The sequence below is a fragment of the Solanum lycopersicum genome, chromosome 7 (genome assembly GCF_036512215.1).
Source record: "Solanum lycopersicum chromosome 7, SLM_r2.1".
Lineage (NCBI taxonomy): Eukaryota > Viridiplantae > Streptophyta > Magnoliopsida > Solanales > Solanaceae > Solanum > Solanum lycopersicum.
In genome coordinates, this window is record NC_090806.1 from 59,472,842 (window position 1) to 59,495,932 (window position 23,091).

At 31.7% G+C, this 23,091-nt stretch overlaps 2 protein-coding genes across 3 annotated transcripts; one reads left to right on the forward strand and one right to left on the reverse strand.

The window, feature by feature from the left end:
• The first annotated feature begins 9,058 nt into the window (after positions 1-9,058).
• LOC101253205 (UDP-arabinose 4-epimerase 1) lies at positions 9,059-13,343 on the forward strand. 2 transcript variants are annotated; one of them, XM_004243586.5, is made up of 11 exons: positions 9,059-9,280; positions 10,213-10,263; positions 10,624-10,748; positions 10,884-10,997; positions 11,084-11,191; positions 11,312-11,403; positions 11,683-11,824; positions 11,969-12,063; positions 12,318-12,447; positions 12,558-12,702; positions 12,808-13,343. In XM_004243586.5, exons 3-11 carry the CDS (start codon positions 10,626-10,628, stop codon positions 13,023-13,025), a joined length of 1,167 nt encoding a protein of 388 aa, XP_004243634.2. In that variant the 5' UTR covers positions 9,059-9,280; positions 10,213-10,263; positions 10,624-10,625; the 3' UTR covers positions 13,026-13,343. The 2 variants fall into 2 exon arrangements, with proteins under 2 accessions (XP_004243634.2, XP_069143082.1); XM_069286981.1 differs by lacking the exon at positions 9,059-9,280 and adding an exon at positions 9,662-9,855.
• Positions 13,344-14,335: 992 nt separating this feature from the next.
• Positions 14,336-22,698, reverse strand: LOC101252901 (heat shock 70 kDa protein 17). Its single transcript, XM_004243585.5, has 13 exons — positions 21,595-22,698; positions 20,020-20,179; positions 18,813-19,058; positions 18,568-18,704; positions 18,155-18,491; positions 17,838-17,999; positions 17,262-17,333; positions 17,091-17,191; positions 16,927-16,996; positions 16,042-16,098; positions 15,874-15,935; positions 14,945-15,017; positions 14,336-14,813 (listed from the first exon to the last, which is right to left on the reverse strand). Exons 1-13 carry the CDS (start codon positions 22,593-22,595, stop codon positions 14,619-14,621), a joined length of 2,673 nt encoding a protein of 890 aa, XP_004243633.2. The 5' UTR covers positions 22,596-22,698; the 3' UTR covers positions 14,336-14,618.
• Positions 22,699-23,091: the final 393 nt, after the last annotated feature.

A 23,091-nucleotide genomic window follows, 5' to 3' on the forward strand; every position in this document is an offset into this window, starting at 1 on the left:
CACTTAGAATGGTGATGTTTTTGAACTTATAGTTCATAGATCAAAATATATGTCAGTGGGGTACAAAACTATAACTGTAAGATATAAAGTACGGTTTGTTCCTCGGGGCATAAAGAGTTTTCGCAAACATTCTGACATTATTAAATGGAGATATATTCTCTAGTGGTGGATGCAATAAAACTTGTTTCAGTCTGGCAATAGATGAAATAATTGAATATGCATAAAGATTTATTATTATGTCTAACTAGACGATAAAAGTTATATGAAAATCCTTGAAGGATTTAAAAGGTCTTTAAGCAATTCCATTGAGTATCCAATGGTTTTGAGATTGCTTAACACAAAGAAAGAATCTTTTCAACCTTATAAAAATGATTTAAAATGTCATGTATTAGTGCAATTGATGCACTTATAAATTGTTGGTTATGCAAATGCTAAAAGATGTGTGATTTTATTTGAGAAGAAAAAATGAGCTTCGATAAAATTGATCAATCTCTCATGAGTCAGAAATGATCTGATTATGTAGATGCAGAATATTTATTTGATCTACACAAAACTCAATCGCAAATGAGCTATTTGCTGACATATGGAGGCATAACAATATTTTGACATTCAACAAACATTGGTAACCACTTCTTCTAATCATGCAAAAATAATACTAATCTATGAAGTAAGTTCGGGTGTGTTTGGTTGAAATCATGATCTATCATATTCAGAAAATATGTGATTTTTCAGCCACCATATAATATAATAATATATATCTCAATTGAAAGGAGGACACAATCAAAAGAGATCGGACAAAGTATAGTTCACCAAAAGTCTTTCACACATGATCTTCAACTAAATGTTGAGATAGACGTTCAAAGGCTCATTCAAGTAATAATCTTGTAAACTTATTCACCAAAGATTGCCAACATCAATATTTGGGAAGTTGTGATACAAGATTAGAATGCATTGTTTTCGAGATATCAAGTGATGTTTTTATCAGGGGGAGAAAAATATGCGTTGTGCTCTTTTTCTTAACCATGATTTTGTCCCGGTTGAGTTTTCCTGGTAAGGTTTTTAACGAGTCAACATTCAAAGCGTATAAAAAAATATGTGTACTCTTTTTTCTTCACTAGAATTTTTTCCTAGTAAGGTTTTAACGAGGCATATTATCTATAGACATCAAAGGAGGAGTGTTATAAAATAATATATTGTGTATGACCACTTCACCAAGAGGTTACTACATTACTTCCTTCCATTATGAAGATAATTCACTACACCAAGAAGTTACTACATTACTTCCCTCCATTATGAAGATAACCTCCACCTTTATGATAATTTTTTTTGTAACCTTTCACCTCCATAACCTCCTTCGTTATATTCATGTTTAATGTCACGTTTATGACTAGCTTTTTGTATGACTCTATGTTACACTATATATAGAGACATAAGAGTTCCTATTTTAGACACTTGAAGACTTGGAATAATAAGAAAATATCTCATTTCTTGTCTCCCTATTTTTATTCTTTTCATCTTCAATATTTCTTGTTTTAGTTTTACAACATTATAAGATTTTTCTAGTTTGTCATGACTCAAGTAAATAGACACTAACACATTCTTCATTTCATTTACCCTCATTTCTCTCCCCTCTCATGTCATATACCAATAAATTTGTCACCTTATATTTGTAATTTGCATTCTAATTAATACGGTATAGATCTCTTATTAGGAAGATCAATAATGTAGTTTCTTTTCAACATTAAGAACTTCGTTTTTAATTAATTCCCTACATGATAGTCCTACTTTTGTAAAGAGAAAAGTAAAATTCACTATTTCTTAGCGTGAACACCTCATTTTTTAGACTTGTACATAACAAATTATGAACAAAATTCAATTGATTCACATTTTTCAAACATTCTCATGAATATGATAATGGACCAGTTAACATGTTAAATCCTACATCAATCACAATTGCAATTCTCAAAAAGCCTAATTCATAAGGAAAACATCCCGTGAGCAAGCTCTTCAAGAATAAAAATTTCACAAAATTCAAAGCATGTTATGGCATTTCCTTTTGTTTTCTTTAGACTTTTGAATTTCATGGTGTTTCTTTTGTTTTTGGTTTGCAAAATTATTTTTTGAAGTATCTAATTTATTAGATTTCTCTTTTTATGTATAACCCCAAAACATATATGTCATTATCTAATTAATTGATAAACATATATCTATTTATTTCTATTATTTTATCATCAGCTAAAATTATTTTAGGCAAGTTATTTATTATTTTAACTACCTTATGTTAAATTACTGCAATATATATGATATATACTTTTGTTAATATTTTTAAATCTCATTATTTGAGATAAAACATTCATCCATCAGGTATATAAATTAGTTTTAAAAAAAGTTATTTCCTTGCTATACTAAATTGTTCTACTAATTTTAATGAATATAAAGGCAAAATGTAAAGTCATAATTTTTTTAATCATTTTATCATTTTGTAAAGAATAAGATGATTCATTCTAATTTTTATCAAGTAGGTCATTGTTTTTATTTGTTAAACACCTATAAAACAAATTTATAAGTGTACTCAAAACTAATCTACAGATGGATCGGTACGAAAATTTTTAATATATTGAGACTCATAATTTTGATCTATTTTCTTGAATGATTTTCAAATCAATTAGAAAAAGAATATCATTAAATAAACTATTTAATTTGAATATATATGTTTAACATGATGTTAAAATAATGAAGGAAACATCTGATACTTTATTATTATTATTTATCATGTTTATTTGAAAATGTCAAAAATAATTTTTGTATTTCAATTTTTGAGAAAGAATTAAATTTTTTATGTATCCTTAGATTGTAGAAACAGTTTTTGGCCTTTATTTACTTTGTGCCCTCCTAGACTCCTCTCTAAAGGAGTATAACTTGAAGTCTAGATTATTGGCTATAGTACTCATAAATAGTTTTTTCTCACTGTTTCTTGATTTGGTCGAATACGTTATCTTGCTTTCTTTCTCTCACACACATGTTCGCCACAGTAATTAATCAATGTGGCTATGAATTTTTATCGGTTTAGCGCTTCTATTTCGAAATGTTTAATCTTTTTTTTTTCTTTTTGAAATATGAAGCAACTCGTTGAAAAGTACGAAGCAACAAAATATTCCGGTCATGGACAACATTTTCAATATTCTGTGTGATTTATGTGTTCATGATGCAAACTTCAAAGTATCAACACAGATAGAAAAGTGATACTTTGTGTTAATAATGTAGCATAGGATGGTGGATAGTGTAATAACCAATGACACATACGCTTGGGTTTGATTTTGCAAGTGTATTAAAGGAAGTAATATGTAAGTGTGATATATATGATTGTATGTAGGAGTGCAAAAAGAATATAAAAGATCGACCGAACCAATCGAACAGAATCGTATTGAACTGATTTATTAATTAAATATTCAATAAAATCGTGGATTATTTTTTAAGTGTATACCGTGTCAAACAAGTAGAATGACTTTTTCATTTTGTAAAAGAAAATTAAAAAAATTCTGAATCGAGCAATTTATATATATATTTTTTGCTAACATTTTTCAAATATAAAGACAACCTAGGTCCTATATCTCTGGTGAAAATTCAGATTAAACACAAAAAAAATGACATCATAATTTATGTTGTTTGGCCCGTGCATAGCACGGGCAATACTCATCTAGTATATATATATATCAAGTGTCTGCGCTAGCGCAGTCCCAACGTGTGTTAATTTTTTTCTTCTAATTTATGCGACACAAATGAAATTTGAAAAAGTGAACTAATATATGTGTTTTTTAAAAATATTTTAAATTATTAATTTATGTACCTTTTGTGTCATTTTCGAATAATATGTTACTACATCTGTTTTATTTTATGTGATACAACTGATTTTAGGAAAGTCAACAAAATTTCTAATATGATTCTCACATATTTTTTACGTTAATTTCCACAATAACTCACAAAAGAAAAGAACATAAAGTAATAGCAGAATAATAAGATAATGATAATGATAATAACAATAACTTAACATGTTTCTAGAACTATTTTTTTTTTATTATCATTCTTGATAGATCTTGGTTAGCCTGAAATTACATTTTTTCCCTTGATCATTTTTCACTTCATATATAGAAAGATATTTCTAGAATTATTCACTATCTTTCTTAATAGATTTTTTTTAGCGTGAAATTACATTTTTGCTCTTAGTCGTCCTACCACTCCACTCTTCTATATAATAGAAAAATATAATAGGAAAATACCAAATTTTAGCCTGTAAACTTTAAATTTAATTCAAACCTGCATTAGTTCACTATTCAGATTAATATGTTTGAAATCAAACAAAAGTAAAAATTTGATTATATAATTTAATAAAGAACTACTCTTTTATAATCTAGGAAGTATTTTTACTTTACTTTAAATGCAAATATACCATCCTATTCATTTTATTTGTAAAGTTAATTTTTAACATTTATTAATATATATTTTTTCAAATATTGAAACTACTTTTATTTATTCTTTAATTGCAATCTAATATATATTATTAATTATTACACTTATTTCTTTTCAAGTATGCTAAGTGAGCCAAAAATAAGTGAAAATAATTAATTATACTCTCAAATAATGAACTTTTATATTGAAGTATGCATTTTTAGTAAGTATAATGAATAGAAAAAATATTAAGAATTAAATTAAAGTAATAGTAAAATAGAATTATGAATAGATATCACAATAACTCATAAAAAAGTGAAATAATAACAAACTGAGTTAATAGTATAACAATAACTTAAGATGTTTCTAGAACTATTTAATTTTCTTGTTATTATTCTTGATAGATTTTTATTTGCATGAAGCTACCTTTTTACCTTTGATCACCATTCACTTTATATATAGAAAGATGTTTCTAGAATTACTTATTTTTCTTGTTATCTCTCTTAATAGATTTTTGTTAGAATGAAATTATATTTTTATTTTTGGTTGTCATTAATGCAAATATATCATCCTATTCATTTTTATTTGTAAATTTACCTTTTAACATTTTTTTAAATTCTAATCTAATATATTTTATTAATTTTATCACATTTATTTATTTTCAAGTATATAAATTAGAGCCAAAATAAAATTGAAATAATTAATTCATAATTAATTTTGTATTAAAAGTAGGGGTTTTTTATGAGCATAATGAATAGAAAAAATATTAAGAATTATATTGAAGTAATAATTAAATAGAGTAATGAATTGATATCACAATAACTAACAAAAGAAAAGAAAGTGATTTAATAACAAAATAAGTTAATGGTAATAAGAATAACTAAAAATGTTTCTAGAACTAGTTAATTTTCGTAAAATTATATTTTTATTCTAAATCATTATTCACTTCATATATAAAAAGATGTTTCTAGATACTAATAAAGTTTTATTTGAATGAAATTATATTTTTTTACCCTTTGTCGTCCTAGCTGCCACTTCCTTCTTCTATATTATAGATAGAAATATATACATATGATAATTGTAATTTTTAGTATTGTTTTTGTTTTTTTTACCCTTTTGCTTGGTATTTTGATCTTTAAGGTAGCTTACTTTAAAGTACTTTATAGAAATTCACACACGATATCAAATATCAATTTTCTAATTTCCAGCCAGCTTTAAACTTTTGATCATCTCAAGTTGTGTTGACTCAAAGCTTCCCACAGTGCAACGAGACAGATTATCACCAATTGTTTTTTTTTTTTTTTAATATTAAAATTCTTAGAAATGGTTCGCTTGGCCAACACTAATAACAAAATATTACTTTTTCCTATCTTAATTTATATCAAATATCTTTTCTTAGTCAGTTTATAAAAAGACCTACTTTCGTATTTAATAAATATTTGATGACGCTACAAATATTTTATTCATGTTAACTCCCATTTAATAGACAAAAATTTTACAAAAATATATTTTTTTTAATAATAATTTTGAAATATTACATAATATTTCTATATTTCTTAAACTTTACTTCCAAATGCGTCTGTCTATCGATAGAGGGAGTGGTTTTAGAGTAACTATCATGCATGATGCTTATTGGTCAAGATTGCACGTTTCTTCATGTTCTCAATTTATTTTTTATGTATGATACAAGTGACATACAGCTAAGATGAATTAGAAGCAATCAAATCTTTAATTTTTTTTTATCTACAAGAGAAAATGCTTCCAAGTGGAAGAAAATTACTATTGTACTACTTATTTTAGGTTAGGTTGGGCTATAGACATAGTTTTTTACTATAACAAATTATCTCCCTATTATATCATTTTCACTGATTATAGTATCTCTTTTAATTTATTGACAAGTGTTGACCATTAAAACAAATTTTATATAAATTATCTGTTGACAGTTCATCCATTTGAATCATACTTTTCTAGAGAAAAAAATTCAAAAAAATTGTGATATAAAATAAGTCATAAAAATATTTATTGATTATTAAGAATAAATATTAAAAAGTTAAAAGTTAAATTATTAATATTAAATATATAGATAAAAAGATTTTTCTTCTTGAAGCCAACAAAAAAAAAATCACATAAAATTAACAAGTGAAGGATATTTAATTTATCGGGGGATCTATGCAATTTATAGACATAACAAATTATTAGGTCCTTGTAAATAGATTTTTCCCTAGCGATCGAGGGTGGAGTTAATGTGTGGTATGCATTAATTTAGTTCAAATTTTAAATTTATAGTAAAAGATTTATTGAAGGTGTACAAATTAATTAGTGTAGAACTCAATAATTTGAAACAACTCAAATTTCAAATTTATGAACTTTATTTTTTTGATAGTTCATCAGTTTCTGTCATATTTAATTTAATTTAATATGTTAAATAGTTGATAATTGAAATGGTTTACATGTCAATTTTTCTTACATAGTTGATAATTGAAATGGTTTACATGTCAATTTTTCTTTCTTTATTTTACACAATTATACCAACTTGATACTCTCTTCGTTCAGTATTATTTGTCGTGACTTCTATTTTTAGAGTTAAATTATAAAAACTTTAACTAACATTTTAAGATGTATTTTTCATCATATTAATATGCAAAAAATTATAATTTATAAAAATACTTTTCATAATGCTTTAAAATATTAAATTTTTTTATTTAAAATATCAAATTAATATAATTTATTTACTGTTAAAAATTAACCAAATTAACTTTCAATATACGGCACATAAACAATTTGAGAGTACTGCAAAATGTCAGCCTAACCCTGCAAGAAGAGATAGGTTATAAGTCATATCAACTGATTAAGAATATTTGTTTCCATCAACAAATAATTTATCAAAATTTCTATATATGAATAGTCAACTTTGACAGCCTACTCGAATATTTGAATTTTAAGAGAGTATTTTATTTGAATAAGTCACAAAATTCACTGATTAAAATGAGAGTTCTTAGCAAAAAAAAAAAAAGAAAAAAAAAATATATATATATAGGCCATCAAGTTATTGTCAATAACTAATTATTGGTAAGAATCATTTTTAATGTAGTCTATATTACTAAGCACATCTAATTGTTAGTCAATTAAAATGCATACTTGTTCAATCCTTCTTAAAAGGATAGATAAAGTATGTATTTGGTAATTTACATATTGTATTTATTTAATTTTTTAATAAGTATAAAAAGAGCTAAAACGATAATTTAAATGAGATAAAAAAAATTTATATGTTTAGTAAAATATCAAAATGATGAATAAAAATTTATGTATGTTTGATAGACTAAAAGCACAAATCTTCCAGAAAGAAAAGATTAAACTTATTTAAAACATGGTGTTCCCTCTCTCTCTCTTCAAAAATTTGCTCAATTTAATCCGTTTAAATGTACCTACTACTTCCTTCTCCTAAGACATTTCCATATATATGATTTTGTGTTGAAATTGGGAGTCTGAAATTTTGATTACTTTATTTTATTTTATAATAGCGAAATTATACATTTGCTCGCTTGTTAAAAATAACTTTAACCTCTCATATATGCTTTTATCGTTTTAATTTATTTGTTATGATTTTCTTTTTTGATTATTTAAAAAAAAAAAAATTTCATTTTTCGTAACTCTTTAATTTTAACTTTTTATTTTGTGACATATTTAAGATAACAAAATTAAAAGATATTTTAATATATTTGATATATTTTTAGCTTATGACCACGTAAATCAAAAGTCTTATTTACTTTCTTAAACTTTGTATCAAGTTAAAAATAAGATAAAAAAATTAAAAACAAGAAAAAGCTTAGTTATATGTTAAAAATCATTTTGTATAAGGTAATCTATATGTATGATATTATTTTCTCTTTCCAAAAAAGAATGTACCTTACAATAATAAAAATTAATTTAATTTTTAAAATTATCCTTTTACTCTTAATAAAATAATTTACTGTTACACAAATATTTAAAACTTGTTTTAAATCATAAGTTTTAAAACACTTCTTTTTTTCCTTAAATATTATGCCAAGTCAAACTGTATCATATAAATTATAAAATAAGACAAATAAAATATTAAATTATGCAAATATCAATTATGTAAATATTACTTATTCTACATTCTATCTTACATAAAAAAACAAAATCCCCCGTAACACAAATTAAATATTGTATTAATTTTATACTGAATAATTTATTTTCTGACTTAGCAGCAAATACATTACTTACATATTCAAAATTTAATATCTACCTTAACTCACATGCAAATTAAGTATAGAACATATAACAACCCTATATATATATAAAAAAAAAATTATTAATTGTTATTTCAATGATAATAAAAATAAGAATGTTATTATTAAAGGAATTCCATGAAATGTATAAAAAGAAAAGTCCAACAAATAAGAAAATGACATTTTTCCTTCTCTCACACATAGATAGATAGATAGAGTCCCCTATAGACCAGGACACTTTTCACAGAGTTATAAGCAGAAAAAAAAGGGAAATCATCAATTAATGGTAAAAAAGGACTTTTAATTAGGTGAAGTGTAACACAATTTAATTATTTATTAAATAGTTTTGTGGCTGCTTAATTAGTGTGAAGAACATGGTCCACTTTTCTTCCACTGCAATATATTTTTAGATTATCTAAATTTAAATTTTATTTGACTTCTTCTTCTCTGTCTTTATATGCACTAAATTTCTTTCCTTTGCTTTTATAACATTAATAAAAAAAATTAATTAATTACACATAACATTACATTGCAGCAGTTTTGGCTTAAGGACAAATTCTCTTCCTTTTCCTCTTTGCTTTCAGGTAAATTACCTTAATTTTGTTTCTTTCTTTTTTTTTTTGTTGATTATCTTGATTAGATTTTGCATGTGATTTTTACATGGTTACAAATTTTTGGTGATGAATTTTTTTTTTTAATATAACTTGTTTGGTGAATTCTTGGTTCTTATTGCAAAAGTTTTTTTTTTTTTTGTTTCTGGATTTTATTTAATTTAATCTGTTGGTAAAAGCTTTGTTTCTTTGTTATGGAAATATGTGCATTGTTTTGTGTTGTTTAAATCAATTTCTGATTAATTAAAAAGATTGTAATTTGTTTTATGTTCATGTTCTGCATCATGATCTTTTCCGGAGTGCAAACTCTTTGTATTTTTAGATAATATATGAGAGTTTTTTAGGTTGGAGTTAGGTGCTTTTATGAAGTGGTGTGCTTTCATTGAATATTTGGATTATATATCTCTGTTGAGTCAGGGTCTTTCGAAAATAATCTCTCTACCTCCACGTGGTGGTCGAGGGTCTTTCGGAAACAACCTCTCTACCTCCACGTGGTGGTCGAGGGTCTTTTGGAAACAATCTCTCTACCTCCACGAGGTGGTGGTAAGGTCTAAGTACACTTTATCCTTTTCAGACCCCACTTAGTGAGATTTTATTGGATATGATATTGTTGTCAGATTAGGTATCTCCCTTTTTGGAAAAGGAAAACAAATACTAGCTTTAATTGTATCATAGTGATCCTAATTTGGCAATATAAGTATGTTGACTTTCTGTGGCGGAGTAAGGATTTTCAATTAGTGGTGTCAGATTATAGAGAAGAAAAGCTAAGGGGATTCATTGTCTACTTTATATACGTAAATTATAACTTTGATTGGTGTAATTTTCTAGAGAAGAGGGTTCGGATGAACCGCCTTGCCCCTCTTAGCTCATCACCTATTGACTTTTCCTTTTCTTTCTATCCATAGGTCGGTTTTGCTCAGATAGATCATTGCCAGGGGAGATTGGTGCCCCTTGAGGTATGTCCTTCCGGTGCAACTGAATGTATTTATGTAAATCCTGTTCATGAGGTTGATGATCTTTTTTTAGTAGTTAGGATTATATATATGGGATGTTTTGATGGATGGAATTCGGTGGCGTTCAATTTATTATGGATTCTCAGGAAGGAATTTATTTGATGTTTGGACTCAAAAAATTTAGCATCAGATCCGGTAGCTGCATGATAATGCTGTTATAAGAGTCTTAATTAAGTTTCGATCAGCTAGAATTTCTGAGGATCTTTGAATTGTCACGCGGTGAAATGCTGAAGAACTTAAAATGTACATCAGAGAAATGAATTGAAACATCATTAACTAAATATATTTGCATTTAATTTTCAGAAATGGATTTTGTGGAGTTGAAGAGACGGAGCAGCACTTCTAGGAGACTGCTCTTGCTTGCTGGCATTGCTGCGATTTGTTTATTTATATTCAGAAATTCATCGAGTTTTAGTACCTCTGTCAAGGTGATTGTCCAACTGATAATTAGATCATGTCTTAAAGTGTAAACTTCAGTATAGACAACTATTTTATAGTCCAAACTTACAATATGTGTTTTAAGAATCTGTCGGTAATAGGCAATCTAAATTTGTTATTTTCAGTTCTCTCAACACGAACCAGGTGTAACTCATGTGTTAGTGACGGGAGGTGCTGGCTTCATTGGTTCTCATGCGTCCCTTCGTCTCCTAAAGGATTCGTATCGTGTAACTATAGTGGTATGCCCCCCTTTTCATTTAAAACTCCGTTCAGGAAAATCATGTTTTGGACGTTTGTTTTAACCATTGTTTTTTTTTTCTGATAGGACAATCTTTCCCGTGGAAATATGGGCTCGGTAAAAGTTCTCCAGGAACTTTTCCCAGAACCAGGGCGACTTCAGTTTATTTATGCTGATTTGGGAGATGCTGCTGCTGTATCCTAGATAATTTCTTTTCTTCTTTCGTGTTTTAGCTTCACGACCTATCTCCATTTTTAGTCTCTCTGTAGCGTTTTTCATATTGCTTCAATTTTTGATCCTTAACCAATACCTCAGGTTAACAAAATCTTTTCACGAAATGCATTTGATGCTGTGATGCATTTTGCAGCTGTTGCATATGTTGGTGAAAGTACTCAAGAACCGCTTAGGTACTTCTCGAATTATGAACCTCAAACTCTGTTGATTGGTCATTCAGTTCGATGCATCTTCTAGCTACCTGAGAATGATAACTTTATGATTTAAAACAAAATTGTTGATCCTAGCTTACAACTAAATGCACAAGTCATAACAAAACTTATTTCCCCAAATTATTCCTTGTTTTCGAGCTCTTCTTATATTTACGTATTCCTATGTAAGAGACTGAAATTTTTTATCCCCTTTGTTTCCGCCTTTTGTCTGTCTTGTAATACTCTTGGAATACTTTGCAGGTATTATCATAACATAACATCAAATACTCTGCTTCTAGTTAAGGCAATGGCAGCACACGGTGTAAAAACACTAATCTATTCAAGTACTTGTGCAACATATGGAGAGCCTGAGAAAATGCCTATTACGGAAGTGACTCCACAAGTCAGTAATATTGATGTTTCATTGGCAGTCTACGTCGTAGTGGAACAAGAGTTTGTTCCATTAGACATTTCTACATCTACCGATATTTGGAATTTTGTTTATTTTAGTTAACTGATTCTACTGTTTAACTGTGAATACAAACAGTCCCCAATAAATCCATATGGAAAAGCAAAGAAAATGGCTGAAGATATCATATTGGACTTCTCAAAGACTTCAGATATGGCTGTCATGATTTTAAGGTTTGTGATTTAACTCGTTATCTTGTAAAGGGACAATCAGCTGATCCTTAGCAATGAAGTGCCTTGCGGTGATTGAATTAAACGCATTATCACTATAGGAATGGTTTTGGTTCGCCAAATTGAGCAATGTTCGAGCACCATTCATAATAATGCTGAAATAATTCATGTGATAATAGTATTTCTCCTAGGTCTACTTCATCTCTTTGTACATGTACATTTCTCAATAGTAGTATCTGATGTTGTACCATAATCAGGTACTTCAATGTGATTGGCTCGGATCCTGAAGGAAGGTTAGGAGAAGCTCCGCCCCCAGAATTACGTGAGCAAGGTCGGATATCTGGTGCTTGTTTTGATGCAGCCAGGGGCATAATTCCAGGATTGAAGGTAAGCTTCAATAATTGAATTGCTGGATGTTGCATTTCAAAAACAGGCAGCTTGTTTATGTCTAAACGGAACGTAAAACTAAAATCTTTACTCTTATATGGTGACTGCAGATAAGAGGAGTAGATTACACCACACCTGATGGCACTTGTGTAAGAGACTACATTGATGTGACTGACCTGATTGACGCTCATGTTAAAGCTCTCGAGCATGCTAAACCAAGCAAAGTTGGCATCTACAATGTCGGGACTGGAAAAGGTGCATAGTTACTTTCTACTACTCATAAACTATGTTTTGTTGTATAGCTCTACGAGAGAGGTGATTTTGATGATCGAGTACTCGTCATTATTCAACATATTACAGGTAGTTCAGTGAAACAATTTGTGGAAGCTTGTAAAAAGGCAACAGGAGTTGACATAAAGATTGATTACCTTAGTAGACGTCCAGGAGACTATGCTGAAGTCTACAGTGATCCTTCTAAAATTAGACGTGAACTGAACTGGATCGCGAGATATTCACTGGAGGAGAGTTTAGCAATAGCATGGAGATGGCAAAAGGTACACAGAAATGGTTACAACTAAAATAAGTGCAGTTTTGCTAACCAGGTTCTACAAAGAACCTTAACGCGTAGTCGAGGAAAACAGGACTGGTTTCTTGCCAATTCTCACAACTCCTTGTCAATATCAGATATCAAAATCTCATTTTGTTATTTATAGCTTTTACAGTTTGTTAGATGTATACCACCAACGAATAATTTTAGTCTGGCTTTACATATTCTTGTTCATTAGTAGGCATTTTAATTCCCAAGTGTATTACAGTATTGGATAACAAAGTGACAACAAAATTGTTGCTGGGGGAAATGAATATATTCACAGTCCATTTTTTGTTTTGTTTTTAAATTGTTTCTTAAAAAACTCTTGCCTTCTATAAAATATCTTCGATCAGTTCTTTTGAAGATGTCTGTTGCGGTGCTTCCAATGGTTTACAGTTGAGAGAAGAGAGCATCACATCAAGTCTATATCGATGAACAAAGGTGATTCTAACTAATTATGTATGACCCTTCAACAAACTACATTCTATCTCATCCCTTTCCAGAACCAGAAACATTTGTAGTTTGTTTTTGGGGGGTGGGGGAGGGTTGAGCTTTAACCCGCAAAATTTTTTAATCGGCCCTGCCCCGCATAACATTTTTTTTCATTTTCAATCTGCCCCAAACCCCGCATAGACGCGCTACACGTGAAGCCACCCCAGATATCTTTTTTAATATTTTTCTTTTCTAGTTAACATTGATATATACTAAAATAAATTCATTTTTCATTAAATTATATTAATTTAATATTTTATTTTTTACAGAAAAACACGTAGGAAATTGAATTATTTTTTATCAAAGCACTTTCATTTACTATGTTAAATGCTTTCATAAATAATACTCTATTACTCTTATAACAAATAAAAAATTAAAACTCGCAACCCACTCCGCATTTGTTTTAGAAAAATCCACTACAACCTTAAACCAGCCCCACCCCGCATAGCCTTAACCTGCAACACCCCACATCCGCCCCGCCCCATTGCCTTCCCTAATTGTCTACTTATGGATCATCTACACACAGGCTAAGAAAAAGTATGTATCCCTTAGACCTTCCATTCTCATCTCTTAAACACGAGAGATTTCTTCCAATTTTGTGGAATGAGATACTTCACCGACGAAATTTTTAAGATTTTGAACGAGAGCAGTTAAATTGTAGTGCAAAGCTCGCAAAGCCCAGCATATCCAACGTTGAGCACTATGTCGTAAAAGGGGCAACCAAAGGGAAGCTCAGTAAGTCAGTAACATTGTTGCCTGTATAGAATCACAGAAATTAGAAATGTGTAATCTAAGGGCAGGAGTGTATTCAAAGCTAACAAAATTCTATTCTGCAGCCAAAATGGCGCATGAATATGTTCTCAATGTTCTACATTAATTTAGTGCTACAGAGAATGCTGATCAAGTGTAACAACCCATAGCATGTACTATTTGAACCCGAGACAGCCCGGAGAGTGAGGACTTCCAAAGCATGGCTAGAAAAAGCATCCTATGGTTTCACTCAGTATATACTCTACAAATTAAGTTTCTGTCTCTTCCTCTTGGCAATTTGCATATATCTAGCCTTCAATGTATCGTTGTAGGATAATAATCATAACTCATCATGATCCGAGTTTTCATCTGCAGATGGCTTCTCTGCCTCTGAAGCTGTTTGTTCTTTCTGGGAGGTACCCTCCTCAGAAGAGGATTTGGTAGTGTCTGCTTTCTCCTTGCTGTTTTCAGTTTCATTTTTCAAAGGCTTCTCAACCTTAGGCTTTGGCTTTGGTATTTTATTTACCTTGTTAACCTGATCCATGAAGAAGAGAGAGTGACGATCAAGCACTGAAAGATAAAGCTTCATATCTGGAATGAGTTGACTACCAATTTCTTGTTCAACTCTATCACTAGACCAAATTAACAAAGATTTAGATCACGCACCTTGTCTTGAAGATCAAAAACCTTTACATATACTTCTTCAGAAGTAAATGCAGGCTTGTCGGATCCAGGAGTGCTGTAGGAAAAGAAAAGATGTAACAGAGTGTATGAGAAAGGGGATAAAAAGGTGGTAGCAATATTTTCAGTTTCAGAAACAGAATAAAAATTTTCTTAAAACAACATTTATAGAATAGAGTGGACTTTCTCAAACTTGCAAGCCAGACAGTAGGATATATGGGAAATAATTTTATACCCATGACCCAATAATATTATACAGAAATTCTAGGTAATACTATTATGGATGGGGGGGTGGAGAACCAGCCAGCAAAGTATTATTTTGCCACCAGAAATTGTAGGTATAACAGCTCTAGCCACATCGCACCCTACAGCTAATGCACACGGCATGTGATGGGTCCTTGTCACTGAACAAAATTCCCAGGGGGCAACATCTTAGAACACCCATTTTCTTCATTTTTCTAGTCTCTCCATATATCTTTCATTCTAAGGTCCCAAATGAATAGGGCAAATGTTAAATGAAAAAACTACAAAGTTCCACCTTTCTCCCTCCTAATTCAGTTGAACGAAATACAGAAACAACTAAGAATACACAAACACGTGTATATACAATTTGCAAATGTTCAAATCAAAGTGTATATGCTTCAACACACACACACGTATCCACTAGATTTATTCTTTACAGATGATATATCAGTCAGGATCACTTTCGGGAGTTCAATGGCTCAATATTTTATTGAACAAGATGTTCCAACAGGAAACAACTTGCTATGTTCACTGCTTAAAGCGGCAGTGGAAACAAACAGAGTAAGTACGAAAAGAAAAAGGGGAGAGGCAATAACATGGAAAGTGAACGCACAAATAACCATATGAAAATAGGAAACAGGTAAGAGAAATGAGAAAGAAAAAGAACTTACTTTTTCTGTTCAGCCTCCTTCTGATTTAACCAATTCTTCACTTTCTCAGATTCATTTAGAACCTGCAAACATGACCCTTTTAAAACTTCCCCAGTACGAACATAAAGAAGAGATGCCTTAGCTTCTATTTATAAAATCAGAAATATGCACAACAACTGAAAAGAGTACCTCATCTATTTTTCCCTTAGGAAGCCACGATTTGTTGATTTCCCATCCACGCACAATCTGAAGGTATCCAAGAAAGAAATAAAAGGTTAACTGCAAGGGTCAAAGGCAATAAAAGATACAAAACTTCCCTAGCTGGCTAACAAGCTTTGAAAATCACAGAAGGATTATTGCAAAGGAAGCCAGTTAATAAGTTCAACATCAACAGTGTAGTTGAATCTTCTACTAATGCCACAATGACTGTTATGGTACCAAATGTGAAATCTCTAAAATACAGATGCAGGTTAATATCAATTTCATCAATATGCCTTCTGCACTTCAAATCTAGAAAATACCCATGGGAATTATCACCTCAAACAGTGCCTCAAAACATTCAGCTTATTTTCCCACATCTTCGCTTGAAGAACTTCACCGCCGACTTACAGTTCGCCGTGCTGGTGCAAACTAGTAGTTTTTTCTTAAACATACTAATTTCACCATTTCCTTGAGAAAACAAACAAACAGATACTCCCTCTGTTTCAATTTGCTTGTCTTAGTTTGACTCAGCACGGAGTTTGAGAAAATAAAGAAAAATTTAGAATTTGGTGGTCTTAAACTAAATATGTGTAATGTACCAAAAGGCCTATGAATTTGTGGTCTTAAATATGCCATGTATGATATTGGGTGTAAAGAGTAACTGAATAAAGAAAAACATTCTTTTTGAAACAGATCTAACGCAAGACAAACGAATTGACACGGAGGGAGTCCTATTTATGTCCAGCTATCTATAGATACCACCATAACACAAATAAGACACTCTTTCAACTAACAAAATGCACTTCATGATGCCAAGAGTTTGACCAAATAGAGCAGAAGAGTGTTACGGGAACAAGAAATTAAACTTCCTACCTGTTGCACTTCATTAAGGTATTTGCGAGCATGATCAGATGCAGCAGGGCGTGCAGTAAGTTCTTTATGTCTGCATTAAAAATTACATTCAGCATAACTACCGAACCATGTACAAAAGGTAACTACACATTAGCCTTTGTCTGCAGTTGATACTAGGAGCAGACCTGAAAAATATGGGATCCCCAATAGCTTTCAACTTATCTAAATGTTCTTGAAACTGCTTGGCAGAAGCATCTTCACCATCTGTGTACAACCATTCTTGTACCTGAAAAACTCCATTTAGTATATTTAAGATAAACACATGACAAAACATGGAAAAAAGGAAATATGCAAACCTCATCAAGTTTCTGAATAAAGGACTGGCGCTCTTGACTGGTTGATATTGTCACAAAATCTCCAGATTCAAGCTGGTACATGAGCACATTCACCATTAAAAAAAAAGTGATCAATTAATCAGTTCCATGTGATCAATCAGCGAATAAAAATGTTGGTGCAAAACAGTGATGCCACTGGAAGCTAAATGATATGAAGTGCATTACAAGAAGAAAAAGAGACCAAGAAGCTAACAGTGATCACCAGGTTACAACATCTAGGAAACAATATCACCTGAGCAACAGCGTAAGTTCTGCATCTGTGTAAGCATCAGTTTAACAAAATGATGTTTCAGGAGAATCTTGAAGCATGGGTATGTGCTTAAAAACTATTGCAAGAAAGATTTGTCTAGCTGCAAAGCCGTTACTCTAAGCTAGAGGAAAAACACATATTAACAAATCGAACAAGTGTATGCAACTGGAACGAAAAATGAGAAAATCAAGAGTACACACAAGGCATTCAAGTTTACAGAGCTGAACAGATCAGGTAACTACATAATCACAGGCATGAGCAAGAGTAAGAGATATAAGCCCTCGAACCTTGTCTCTCGTATCATATATGTATCCTTCCAAGCTATTCTTCAATTCAGCTGTTCTTCTTCTTTCTTCATCTTTTTTGTCCAGTGCTTCCAATTTGCTTTTAGCTTCACTAAAAGACTCTTTTGAAAGAGGTGCTCCTGGCCCAGCAGTCTTCTCATCAATCTACACGAACAAAGAAGTCTCAAGGATAAGACTGGTTAAAAACATCATAACACTACGATATTTCTAAAATAACATTTTTCCCTGGCACGTAATGGAAATCGATAAAGAAGGGGATGCAAAATAGATTCCCCTGCAAATGGATAGGTTTAGAAGACCTTAAGTGGAACTCGGAAAGTCCGTTTCTTCAGCTTCTTCTCTGTAACGGGACTTATGGTGCTAGAATCATTTGCACCAGAATCAGAGGTGTTACTATTAACAATGTCTGGGTTCAACTTTTCATCACTTTCCTCTGTACTGCTGGGGCCACTTTCAGTTGATGTGTTTGCAGAAGCAGAGGTCGAGTTGTCCACTGTCAGATTCTTTACTGGAACTTCGACCCATTCAGTTATTTCAATAACAGCATCTGCTCGATCTAATGAAAATATTCCACTTCTACTAAGTGAGAAATGTAAATTAGCCTTGACTGGGGCAGAAAGATTCCGTGATGCATACCTAAAAAAAGAAAAGCACAAAGCTCTGAATAATAGATCACCAAACACCATCTGATCCAGATATCAGTGATTCTTACTTTTCGCTAGCATCAGTAAGACCTGACACTGCATACTGAGCAAATCTACGTGAAGTAGTTCCAGGTGGCAAGAAGTCATCGCTTTCATACGCTAGTGAAACTTCAAAATCCTTCTTGTGAACAATAGATCTGAACATCTGCAGATCAATCACACAATCGGACATAGAACTGTCATGTGTTAAGTATGTTCTTTGATAGCCTATTGTTCACCAACAATATACAGACAAAACAAAATTCTGATATACCTTGCTAGGCAGTTTCTTCATACGTGGTATGGTCAACTGTTTCGTGCTTTCATCTTTAGGAAGATCCGGACCATCAACTTCAATCACATATCCATATGGAGAACCATCAATCATTCCCAGTTTACGATTCAATTTGATTCCATCACTTATATTAGCAGCATGCAATGAGGCCCCAAGTGCAATTGCTTCATCGGAGTCCAAGTGTCTGTCCAGTTCTTTCCTTCCAAGAAATTCCTGTAGCTTAGCCTGCAAGCAAGGAATGTAAATTTTATTTTCAAGAAAACAATCAGTGTTCTGACAACTCCTAAATCGATCATGTTACAAGCAATGATGTCGAAATCGACATTGACTCGACTGCAAGAAACTCCACCAACCAACAAGAAAATATTTATTTTATCCTAATTATATGTAATTAGTGCCGGAAAAATGAGCTCATATTTTGATGACCCGCCTAACCCGCCCATATTTTAACGGGTTGGGTGAGTGATTTTTCACATGGGTAAAATATGGGTAATATATGAATTAGTCAAATGGGTTAAGCTTCTAACTTTTATTCACTCAAAATTCATAATATCACTCTAAATAGTGTAACTTCTCTTCCTTTTTATGTTATTCTATAAAACTAACTATTCTTCTTTATAATTGAAAAGGTGAAGTCTTTGACACTCCAAAAATATATAATTCAAATGTACATTTCTTTTGTTAATTATAATACATTTATTTATTTAATTTTATATTGAATAATCAATATAGTATAAAATAAGCAAATCATGTATTAAAATTGACATTGCTTTAAGATCGTTAAGCATGTTTTAGTCCTAAAATGCAAATATTCATTTACTTTGAAATTAAAAATATTTTCATCTTGTTATTACATAAATTTATTTTATATTGAATTCTTTTAATGATACAATAAAACTAAATGAAGCACGTTCAACATTTTTCATCTAAAAAAGACTAAAAAATCTTCTCCAATCAATTTTTAACCATATCAAATATGGGTGGGTTGAATATTACCCATTTTATGTTTGCCCATTTTCAACCCGCCTACATTTGACCCAACCCGCCCATTTTCAACCCGCATATATGTAAATCATAAGCAACCAAACAATTACCTTGTGTTTACAAGTATATGACAACTGCAAATATGTATATTTTTACTGTGGTTAGACCTTAACTTTGTTAAGAAAAGAGCAGCGACTCAGACCTGCAATTTTGGCACCCTAGTGGCACCTCCAATCAACTCCACTGCATAAATATCTTCAATTTTCAAACCAGAATGAGTAAGAACTTCCTTTAATGGTACAAGAGCTTTTTCCCACAAATCGGCACATAACTCTTCAAACTTTTCACGGGTTATTGAGCTCCTGCGACAAAATAAATTCCTGATGAGCGAATAAATGTAAAACAAGTGAAAAATACTAACTGAATATCACTCTTCCGCCTCTTCCAGATGTGTAAGCATGCCAGGGCATACACATAGTCACACATAAGAGGAAGCGTACTCCTATATGTATTAGATAGAAACACTATTCATGGGGGTAGAACTTTCTTATCAAAGACGGAATTGCATTTGATCATGTCAACTAGAAATAAACATAATCTGTTGTCATATTAACTAAAAATATGAAGAAAGACATGCAAACATGGGGAAACACAAACGAGAAACAAACAATTTACAGAGCACTCCAGTTTGATGTATTTCCCCATAGAATCAGTTTTAAATTAATCACATAAGTTATACAGCACAGAATAAGAGAGAATGCAAGAGCATCAACTTTCAACTAAACCTCGCCCTCAAGCCCTATTTCACCTTTCACATATGCCATTTTGATTTTATTTAAGAATAGAAACATTTTCTTCATTATTTTGTTCGCCTATTCAAATTCTTTACTCTCTCATAAGCTGAACAGTTGATCCTTCACCTCAACTACATGTGTTAATCATTATTACTTGCATATCATGTTAAATTTGAGTAACCAAAAGTTCTGAAAAAGTAAACAAAATAGAAAGAATCACAGGGACCAAAAAATGTAAAATCAAGTAAAGTTGCTTTTGAGTAATCCTCCCATAGCAAGATCAGCTTGAGAAATAACATGGCAGCAGAAGTGTTTGACCAAACCCTATCCTAGGAATTGGATCGATGTCAATTTAATGAGGCTTACTTCATGCACAAAGTGCTAATTCACTGATTTGGGGTTAAGGGAAGAGTGAGTGTAACCATATAGGGTTACACTTCTATCTAAGCAAGAGATTTCTTTGACCAATTTTTCTTGCTTAGCCAAAGTTGATATTAGACCTAGCCTGGTCATATCTCTGGCAAGCTACAGTGGTTAAGGTGCCAAAAGTCCTGGCCCCTATGTGCCGATTAATAATCCATCTCAGGGTACATGCACTTATCCAATGTACCCTAAATTAAGTGAAAAGCTGAAAAAAAGAAAAGAAATTGCAACAGTAATGCTTAAGTTTTAAAGAAGCAGTTACAGCAAGAACATATTCCTTTGAAAAGCAGCTCATCACAAGCAAAACATGAATTAGCATAGCTTATGGGTATACAGAACTAAGTCTCTCGCCCAGAATCAGCATAAAGTTTCCCCAAGCCTTACATATAGTAGACAGGATTATTCTGATCATCTTTCTCTGGATAAGGTGAAATCATTCACTTATTAACAGCACATAGCAGAGCTAAAGATAAATTTCAGAACTAAAACTACCAATTAATTGATGAACTACAAGAAAACAAGAAAGCATGTGGATAAAAATCAAGCGACAATAAACTTACCTAAAATCCCGATCATCATAAATAGATTCAACTGAAATTGGAGCTGCTGTGTTTGCACTAAGAATTTCCTTTGTTCTTTTGACTTGCTTCTTCAACTTTGCCATTGCCTTTGGAGACTTCCTAATGTCAACCCCATTTCCTACCTGTTTATTGAACTCATCTGCAAAGTGTTCCACCAATCTTAGTTCCATATGTTCTCCTCCCAGTTCCGCATTCCATCTAACATCCTTGACCTGAAATTGGTTAGCTGATACAGTCTTCCCAAACTCCTTAGTGTTATAAGCAGAGAAATACACCAAGGCAGCATATGTACTACCCGCACCCATATCATAGAAAATCACATGCCTTGAACCATTAGAAAAATCTTTATCAATCCCATACTGCAACGCTGCACCAGAATGTTCATTCACAAGCGCCAACACATTAATACCAGCCAATTCCGCAGCAACAAGCAGCCCTTTCCTTTCCGCTACTCCCATATACGGAGGCACAGTCACCACAGCATCTTTCACCGGTGTTCCCCTAGTATGCGCTTCCGCCAATCCAAGAGCATACTTGAACAACATCGCTACCAACTCCTCCGCCGTAAAATTACCATTTTCAGTTTTAAAAACCGCCACATTCCGCGATTCCTCGGGAGAAATGTCGTAAGTCAGGTAAAGAGATTCTAGGGTTTTGGAAACGTGGGGAAAGGGTTTTGATATTAGATCACGGAGATGAGAATAGACCTTGTTTGGATAGCGAGCGACGATTCCAGAAGCTTCTTCACCGATGAGGCGACTCCCGGAATGAAATGCGACGAGTGAGGGAGTTTTCCTTTTGGACATTTCGTTAATCGCTATAGAGATTGGAGGTTGTCCGGGTTTTAGGTTAACCACGGCGACTTTGAACCATTCTGATCCCAGATCTATGCTAGAAACTGCAGATTGAGATGGAATCGGATTTAGCAAAAACAAGGATAGAATTATCCCTATATGGAACAACATATTCTTCGCCGGCATCGGAAAATCGGAGTTAATCGGACAAAGATCTCCGGTGAAAATTCAAAAATTGGGACGACGAAATTTCAGCAGCAGGAGAAAGTGTAGGGTATATATACCGTTGGGGCTACAGGTGGAAAGTGCATCTACTGACCAATAGGGATTTGACATGTGGAACAATGTACACGTGGCGTGATATGTGACGCCGGGTGTGTTGGTTTTTGCTGTTGGCGTGTAGAAATTTTGAAGTTTCTGGCGAGTTCCCATTTTAAATTTTTTTTCTGGGGACAAATTTGGAAAAGTTTGTCGGGTGAAATTATCACAAGTTTGTGGATTTTAGTTTGATAAAACTGTAAATATCCCAAATATTAAGAGAAAATTTCATGCAAGGCACTGGTATATGGCTTAATAGATAGTTTCAAAAATTACATTTTTTTATTCGAGTTATTATATTTAAAATGTGAAGATTGAGATATGTTATCTTTTACTCGATTACTATTTATCTCGTTCCTCTCCT

Excerpts from the sequence above, each read along its gene's own strand:
- LOC101253205 (XM_004243586.5), top strand. The coding sequence starts at position 10,626 with ATGGATTTTGTGGAGTTGAAGAGACGGAGCAGCACTTCTAGGAGACTG. Across the intron at positions 11,404-11,682 it reads AGTACTCAAGAACCGCTTAG|GTATTATCATAACATAACAT; the intron begins GTACTTCTCGAA and ends AATACTTTGCAG. Across the intron at positions 12,448-12,557 it reads GCATAATTCCAGGATTGAAG|ATAAGAGGAGTAGATTACAC; the intron begins GTAAGCTTCAAT and ends TGGTGACTGCAG.
- LOC101252901 (XM_004243585.5), bottom strand. The coding sequence starts at position 22,595 with ATGCCGGCGAAGAATATGTTGTTCCATATAGGGATAATTCTATCCTTG. Across the intron at positions 17,334-17,837 it reads TATATGATACGAGAGACAAG|CTTGAATCTGGAGATTTTGT; the intron begins GTTCGAGGGCTT and ends CTCATGTACCAG. Across the intron at positions 15,936-16,041 it reads CTAAGGGAAAAATAGATGAG|GTTCTAAATGAATCTGAGAA; the intron begins GTACTCTTTTCA and ends TCATGTTTGCAG.